The sequence below is a fragment of the Crocodylus porosus genome, unplaced genomic scaffold (genome assembly GCF_001723895.1).
Source record: "Crocodylus porosus isolate Cpor-Errol unplaced genomic scaffold, CroPor_comp1, whole genome shotgun sequence".
In the NCBI taxonomy this organism is placed as follows: domain Eukaryota; kingdom Metazoa; phylum Chordata; order Crocodylia; family Crocodylidae; genus Crocodylus; species Crocodylus porosus.
In genome coordinates this window covers 42,518,829-42,527,918 of record NW_017728886.1, presented here as the reverse complement: position 1 = coordinate 42,527,918, position 9,090 = coordinate 42,518,829, and the positions used below count along the sequence as shown (strand labels likewise).

At 44.2% G+C, this 9,090-nt stretch overlaps 1 protein-coding gene across 1 annotated transcript in view; it reads left to right on the top strand.

The window, feature by feature from the left end:
• CALCR (calcitonin receptor) overlaps positions 1 to 9,090 on the top strand; it is a 140,682-nt gene that overhangs the window by 117,892 nt on the left and 13,700 nt on the right. The window contains exon 11 of the mRNA XM_019533292.1: positions 7,814 to 7,855. Within this exon, the coding sequence (XP_019388837.1) occupies positions 7,814 to 7,855 (42 nt within the window). The remainder of the gene's footprint in view (positions 1 to 7,813; positions 7,856 to 9,090) is intronic.

The window sequence follows — 9,090 nt, the reverse complement described above, 5'->3', positions numbered from 1 at the left end:
TGCATCATTGCAGCCTGTTAGTGGGTAAGGCTGCAACCACCAACTCAGGCCGCTCAGCTCGAGCCGCAGAGCTCCTGCTCCTGCGGCAGCCAGAAGGGAACTGTGAGTCAGGCTCCGGCCTAAGCTGTTTACAAAGGCCGGGCCCTGCCTCCCTCCGGCCATGTGACCCACCTGGTTGGCCTGGCAACCAGGCACCTGAGCTGCCTGGGTGATTGACAGCTCTGCCAATCACCCTCACAATCACGGGGCACCTATGTGACCCCGTAACACACCCAAATGCACTCTTGTTACTGCACAGTCATTTAGTACTTGCTTTGCTTTCACAAGTACTAAATGACTGCAAAGTAAATGCCATTACCACACAGTCCTGGTGGCGCACGGGTCATTTCTGACCCTACTGTGCAGTATCATCACGGTTTGTGCCCGCCAACACTATGTCTCCATAGTTTATGGTAACGGCAAGATAGTGTCTTGTGTAGATGCACCCAGACTTCTGTAGTGAACAAAAAAACCCAAACTGGACTGTTGTTAAGCTAAGAATTTCCTTAGATCAACAATGGTTCCTGAAGGTTAAGTAAATCTAGCCATGAGTTCAGGAATATATATATCGGATTTATATATTTTATGGCTAGCAAATGTATAATCCCTTGAGCATGAGTCAGCAGATGCTGATGATTCACCTTGTTGTCACAAACTTTCATTGGTAATACAGAGAATTTCAGAAGCAGTAATTAAAGGTTTTAACCCTAAAATAACTTCAGTTCTGACCTGTGCAATGAACCCCCAAATCACTGTTACTCTAATAGTGATAGATAAAATATGTCAGGAGAGTTTAATTATTTTCTACGGTAGATAGAAGAGACAGAGACAGGGTTTTGTGATCAAGGATGAATGACAACAGCTTCAACAATGGGCCTTGTTACACAGTGAATTTAAGTGACTTCCGGAGCTCTTAACCCCTGGATTGGCTGCACATTAACACTTTTTAGGTGGCTTAAAGCACTTGTTATTTGCTTTAAAGTTATACCACTCCAGTGCAGAATTATCTCTAATCCTCCTAATTTTGCTCCTGTTCCATTAAGGTGTGGCCGTTCCAGACAGTTATTCCACCCGAGTTGACGTTCTCCAGCATCCCAGAATGCAGTGATCCCTCCTGAGTCAGGGAAGCAGGGACACCAGGGCACAGCAGGACCAGGCACAGAGCCTCTGCCCTGCTGCTTCTGCCAGGCAGAGGCAGTGCCACAGCCCTGGTGCTCACTCACTCTGCTCAGGCCCAGAAGTCTGGGAACATGCCTGGAGGGTACAGGGATGGGACTTCCCATGCCCACCGGGCTTTGGAGGCAGCTGGGAGCGGTGCCGCCTCCTCACCTGTTTTGTGCAGCCCCAGCCAGGTGCATGGTGCCAATCCCTGTGCTCTATGCCTGGAGATGCCCAGCTTCCATAGGAGGGTCAAGGCCATTAGGTGCCTGCCAACTGCAGACATACAGCAGGGGCAGGCTCTGGAGAAAAAAAAGAATTGGGCCCCTTGGATATCAAGCAGCAAGCCGGTCCTGCCTCTGCTTCTATTCTTGCTCACCAAGCCTCTAGTGGCAAGTCACTGTAGTACAGGTGAAGGACAGCAAGAGGTGGTTTTTTGCTTTAAGATGTGACTGCTCCACTAAGCTGATTAACATTTGTCTGGCTTACAGTGTAAGGTGCAACAAGGCCCAAAGATTGCTGCAACTAATAAGAAGCTTGCAGTGAGTGGAAGATACAGATAAGTGAAAAGTTAGGATTAATCTGAACATTGTTGGCTTCCAGGAAGGAATCGGTGTGCCCCAAAAATAATGCTCTTGAAACTATATATTCTCTGTTTTCAAGAAAGAGCACAAATACAGCAATCAAAATTAACCACAACCAAATTCCTCTGCCTCAGAACATGCAATATAACATAATAATAATGTGACTTCATAGCCTTACCAATAATGTGAAAATACTTGTAGTGCTGTGAATACCAGTGGAGCAAAAACAGAAATGGAATACATTTTTCTTGCTCCGTGACTTTTCAGCTAAATGAAAATATGGCATATGTCAAGGTAAATAAGTACCATGCAGAGAAATATGAGTGAAGTATCTGGCACCACTTGAGGTATATGGGCATCTGGGTGCTCACATTTCACAAATCCAATGAAGTAGCAACTTTTATCCAGTAGAAAGTATTACAAGCCTTAAGATATGGCCTAATGTTCAGGAAAGACAGAATGTCACACTCCAGTATTCGTTCTAATTAAAAACAACCAGCAGTGCTATTTATTCTTTTGAGTTTAATATTCAGAAGCTATGTTGTGTGAGTTCTCTTGATCTCATCTTATCAGTGTTCATTAGCCTCCTCTGTAAATCTCATTAATCTGGCTTCTCTCTCTCTCTCTCTCTCTCAGAGAAGAAAGGCAGTAATCCATCCTTCATTGCCTGTAAACATCTGCAAAGCCATCTTATTTTCTGCCCTTGGATACTTCCTTGTGAAACTCCCCTCTGCTATGATGCTTAGTAAAAATTTGACAATCACTTGGTAGCTGGTCTGAGCATTACTGACCCTGAAGACAATGATTTGTCTTTGTTTCTTTATGCTCCCTTCTGTATTTATGTTGGATCAACTTTGTTTTTGTCTTCGCTTGCAAATGGTTTGCATCATGGACCACCTATGTGCTCTGTGTTTGTACAGTGCCTACTGTAATTGGGCCTTGAACCAGGATACCAGAGACCATGGAAATACTAATAGATGCTTTCACTTTCCTTAACAAGTTTCAATTGGTTGATAGCTATGCAAATAAAGGTGAAGATAATGTCCTTAGGGACTGAATAAGTACTATTCTGTAATTCATCTCTTCAAATTATTTTAATATAAAGAAGAGAAATAAGTGCTTAAATGATCAGAAAGACATAAAAAGTGAGTGAAGCATGATACTTGTAAGCTGAAGCCTTGATGTCTAGAGCACAGGCCTGGATTGATTAGATGATTCTGTGGGATAGCCTATTTGATTGGGTGTTTCTCAGATTCACCTTCTCTGCAGCTGAGGCCAAGCTGCAGCCAGTCTTCTGGTAGTGATTTGCTGATCTCAGGACATTCTAGGGATCAAAAAGCCAATAGCTATGAGTATTTTTTTCCCCAGTACACTAAACCTTAGTGTCTCCAAGGGAATTACAAATAACCTATGATCTTGTTGTTGGTTACAAGAATGATATGTCCAAATTATAATGCTTCCTGCCAGACATTTTCTAACTTGCTTTTGCTATAGGGTTTTTCACCTCTGTTATTTCTCCTACTCACAGATGCATCTTATTTTTTTAAATTCATTTTACCATGTTTTCATTTCCACTATCTTACTTAAAGGTCTAGCATATAAAGAGGAAGGGGGAAAAAACCACAGTTCCAGCTTTAAAAGAGTTAAGCTGTCTTTGAAGTCTCCCCTTTATTCCAAAGCCACAGATAAGGAACTTCCTGCATATTCATTGTCCATTTAAAGAACTACCCTCAAAGTTGTGTACTGTATCTGATTTCTGAAAGACATGTTTCTGATTTCCCTGTTGTAAGATGTGAAAACAGCAACATATTATAAACTAAACATGTTCTAATACTGAGCATGGGTGTGTTTTCTATTCTGTATCTTCTTGCACTCTATAAAAAAGGGTGTCATGTGGATTCCCTATAGTTATATTCATACAGCTATGTATTCTTACACTGCACATATTGCACTGTCTTGGAAAATGAACAAAAACAGAGAAAAAAAGGTTGAACAAAGTATCCAAAAGGTATGGAGGGTGGAAAGGATTCCAATGCTAGATTTTTTTTTATTTACTGGAGGGGGGGAGTGCGGAATTGGCAGTTCCTGAAAAGTGGAATGTGATGAAGCCATTGCTGAACTCAATTGTTTGCAGATGATGGTGCATCAGAGCTTCTTGAGTATCTTTGTGATGTTAACCAAGCATCCATTTCTGTTTGCATTTTTTGTGTTGTCTTAAGCTCTCTCTGCTGTGTTCATGACACATAGAAAGACACATAGGGAGGTGTGCTGTACTGATAATGCTACGTTCCATAAAGGCTAGGGACAGACATTATACACAACCTGGTTTAAGTGATCAGAAACTGGTTGAAACCTGTAACATAACAGACATTCAGTGCACATAAACCAGTTTCAAAATGGCCAAAACCAGTTTGAGATAAACTTGGTTGAACGTAGTATCAGGCTTATCTGATTTGGCTGAAACCGGTTTATGCATTGTCTGTCCCAGACCCCTTTTTGGTTTAAGTTAAACCAGACTCCCCCAGCATCCCGGTATGCTCTCTGGGCTGGGCTCTCTGCTCCAGTCCAGCAAGGCTGGCCCCGCCCCTCTGCTCCCAAGCTAGAGCAGGGACAGGCAGGGGAGGGGCTCTGGCCAGGGTGGGGTTTAATTTCCCCCTTACTGTCCCACTGGCAAGGATCTGAGCTGGATCTGCTGGGCACTCCCCTCTCACTGCTGCAGCAGCAGGGCACCATGATACCTAAGGCAGAGGAGAGCAGAGAGGGAGGGTTATTGTCCCCCCTACCCCCACTAGGAGCCAGGTCTGCTCACTCTTGCTATCATGCTTGCTCCCTGCAAGGGAATAGGTCTCCTGCTGTTCCCTCCACTGCCAGAGGGAGAGGAAATAACCCATCCTTGCTCCCCCCTGAAGGGGCCTTGCCAGCTAGCATCTGGCCATGCCCCCACCCTGCTGCTGCTGCTGGAGGCAGCAGCCCCTGTCATAATGTCAGGGAGCATAAGCCCCTTCCTGGTGAGGGGCCCCGCTGCAGGGTGGGCAGAGCTGCAAGGACTGTGCACAGCAGTCCAGCGCAGACTGGCCATGCCCCCACCCCGACCCCCAGGAGCAAGGGGGGAATTAATGGCCAGTTCAGCCCAGGTTGGCCATGCACCCTCCCCCTCCCAAGCTTCCCTGCAGCCTAGGGTGTGCTCTAGCACCCCCGGCTCCTGGCCTGAGCAACTGCAGGCATGTCTGTTCTGCATATCTATTCTGTTACAAACTGGTTCAACCTAGGCAAAGCTTGAATCAATTCAGGCTCCAGCTTTTTGAATGTCTGTCCCTAGCTAAAAAGGCTAAACTTTCAGGACCCAGCCCAGCAGCAGATCATAAAGCTGTTGTATGGGAGAAAATGTGGAATGCTGCATACAAGTTTTTCTTTACCAAGAGTAAAGAATTTGGATCACCTCCAGGGTATCCCTTACAAATGTGTTAGCTTCCAGTTAACTGGCAATCCGCCAACTCCAGGTAAAGCAAACCAAAACAGTAAGCCATGTTCCACACTTCTAAATGCTCTTTCACTACCTCTCTTGATGATGGCAACTACTGTATTGCAATATCCTCTTAACAGTCAGGAAATTCATTTAAGGACTACTTTAAATGATTAACTTGACAATTTGTCTTTAAATTTTGATTTGTAATGCCATTTTAATAAGGACATAGTGTATTCTAATTAAATGGCTCTGGATTAGAGCGTATATATGTGAAAAATTACTTTTATTACACTTACTAATCCTAACTTGACCCTGCTTTATTTTGCTGTAGCAGTAATGAAATGTCTTTCTGATCTGCTGTTGTACTATTTAAATTCATTATAAAAAGTTGGGGCCAAGTGTTAATCAGTGTACTCTCTCCTTCCTTTTCCACTCCATCCTTTCTCATCCTATTCTGTATTTTCACCCCTCTTTTCTAACCACTGATGTCTCTTGTTATATCTGTCCACTCACATAACAATATGTGGCCACCCACTGTGGGAGGGTGGTTCCACGATGGCCACCCCTCCCTGTGCCGGGACCGCCTCCCGCTGGTTAAGGGTCTCTCACCTGTGGTCGCACGTGTCCAACTTGCCCACCACGACTTTGATTGTAATCTGGTTCAGTTTTAGAATGTCCGGCACGTGCCAGTCCAGAAGTGAGACTCCTCCCATTCACGGGGTCCCGTCGATGAGGGCTCCGCCTCCCCTACACCCTCGCCCATACCGCCGGGATGTTGACCACCTATCCGGGCTGGTCACTTGTCAGGATAATGCTCAAAACATCCGTAAAAGAAATGCAAAGGTCAACACAAAGTTTACAGCCAGGGATTCCCTAGAGCGAGGGGTGGCTTTTGTCTCTCAGCCGCCTTCCGCGATATTACCCTGTATGCTGGGGTGCTGGCACCCTTCCTCTGACTCTCTCTGAGCTCTTCAGCCCTCTCTAGGGCTTCTGGAGGCCACTCAGTCCTCCTGATTATGGGCGAGGCAGTTTCACCATCTGTGAGTGCCCCAGTATTACCGTATATACGGTTCCCGGCTCCTGCCGGGTCTAGCCGCTGCCAGCAGCCTCAAACAGTCTGCGGCCTCGCTGGGCTGCTTGACTTGGCTCCCATGCCCCGCTGAGGTTTACCCTTACCCCAGAAGGTCCTGCTGCATCTCAGGACGGCTCGCATCCGCCCGCGTGTGCTCCCGCCGGCATCGGCTCCTCTCGGCCTTCTTCCGGTTCCCCTCTGCTTGCCGCCGGCGCCTATTTTATGTCGGCCCTCTCCGTCCAGGCCCCGCCTTCCTCCCTGCACCTGGCAGAGGCATGAGTTCGTCCTGCACTCTCGGTCTGAGAGCAGGGCTTGAATATGATTGCCAGTTGGCTCCTTCCCTCCTTCACACCCACACATAGGTTTGCCTCTTCCAACATGTTTAGTAGCTTGTGTTGCTCCCATTGCATCTCCATCCTGACAAACCAGTAATCACATCTTATCCTCCACTATGTCTTCTTCAAGCAGCAGCACCAATGAGGCACACTGGTTCCAGGCTAGTCAGCTTACCTCGGGCTAGAATCTGCCCTCTAAACTTTCCTTTTCTAGTTCTCCTTTATGAGAAGCAAGTACAAGGCAAAAACAGATGAACTAGAATGGATGGTAATAGAAGGTCTTAATGAAATGGATATGACTAAAACATGTTAGAAAGATGAACATTATTGCAGCCATTTACAGATGTGCTCAGCATTTTCTAAACCAAGTTAACTGATTTGCATCACACCATTTGAATCAAATTTCAATGTCAGTTAAGAGTTAATAGATGATCATTGACCATCATGGCAGGGGGCACTGACTGTATACACAATCTGTACACTTGACAGCCCCTTAGCAGAGGTTGGAAGTAATTAGGCAATAATAAGCTTGTGTAAGCACTGCTACATTGTTGCAGTTGCAGTTACCTGAAGTGCTGTTCCAAATGCTGTAAGTGATGGGAGACTTAGCAGGGTGAGTGTTGTTGGAACATTTGACTTTGTAAAGGTGTTTCTTTGTGCCTGATAGCCTCTATTGTTTTGCAGAAAAACAATTGAGTTTCCCTTGATTGTTAGGTTATCTGTTTATCTAAGTTCCTAAGGACTGTTTTTCCAAAAAGCAACACACAATATATACATTTTATATACATTATAAAATGCAAAAGCAACACACTATATACATTTTAATTAATAATTGTAATTGCCTGATTCAGACTGCCCTAGTCTGTATTAACTTTAATCCTCATTCAAGGAGAATTAGTTAATTCAGACTGGACCCAATTTTAATTTGGACTACAGACATCCACATGTATATAGTTACAACTGTAGTCCATATTAAACATAGAAAAATGTAACATCTATAAATGGCCTGCAAGTCTACAAAACCAGGCATTTAAACTATGCTGAAAGGTCTGCTTAGTTTATAGAGCTAGGGAGTCTTACAGTTCTGAGCCTTACATTTTCAAATAATGTAAAAATGTTGAAGTATTCTAAACACTTTTGTTTTTTCTGTCCTTCTTAGGGCTTGCTTGTTGCAACTATATTCTGCTTCTTCAATGGAGAGGTAAGCATATGAAATACATCAACTGTAGTGAAGGAAAATTCAGCATCTTGCAAGGTAGCTACAGTGTTCACAATAATTTAGATTGTGTTTGGCTACAACCTTCAGCACAACATAAATAAGAGATCAGTATTTTGCATGTGTGCGTGTGCATGTGTACACAGAACACAACATCACTCTGTAAGTTTCCAAAGCATTACAGATAGCAATTTATCCTTATTTCTGTGAAGGGCAAATTTGGGAGTATTATCTTTATAAAATAAATAACAATACAAAGGGATGGTACCCACATCCTCTTCTTCCTTTGGCAAGACAAAAGCAGAAAACATAGGTAGCACTTTACTTCACCCCCCTTCACAGTACCAAACTCTGCCCCTCCCCGTCCTCTTAGAATAGCAGGATGGATTAGTAGGTTAGAAACAAACACTTTGTGGCACTATATGTTCAAAAAAGCTTTAGTGAGTGTAATTTCAGTGACTCATTTGGGATCGGCACTTCTTAAGGTTAATGTTTTGTAAGTAGCAATTGAGAAAGAAAAACCCTTGAACAAAAGCTCTTTCCCATTCTTTAACAGCTCAATATTTTGCCTACTCCACTACAGTAATGACATTTTAAATAAAAACAGTATGGTAAGACATGTCATGAGCTGCTTACATATCCACAATGAGCATTTTTAAACACAGTTCAGCAGAAAAATGATTTTGCAATATACCAGGAGCATTTAACTATGAGCCACTAGTGAAATAATCCAATAATTTTCTTAGACAACTAGGGTGCTCTTGAAGATGCCAGATTTCAGCACAGAATGAAGGGAATTATAGACAACTTCCTGCAACAAAAACTAGGTTGGTGATACTAACTCTCAACATAGAGGTAGTAAAGTGGTAAAGTCATGTTAGTCAAAGCAGAGATGTAACAAGCAGAGTTGCTGACTTGGGAAATCCTGCAGAAGAGTGGGTGTGCAGGGGAGGGGGAAGGATTGGGTACGGTTCTGATAGCTGGGTGGGGGTGCGCAGTGAGGGGCACATGGTTCTGCAAGTAGAAGCTGATGGGGGGTGAGGGGGGAACACTGCTGCATGTTCTTCTTGCCCAAGTTTACTCTTAAAGCAGTAGCAGCAGCAGCCATAAACTGTTTTGGAGTTCTCAACATGGGTAAGCTGCAGGGGTGCAAGATGATTCTGTCATCCCTCTCAATTTTAGATGCAGGGCTAGCAGTGGATATAGTCCTCCTGGACTTC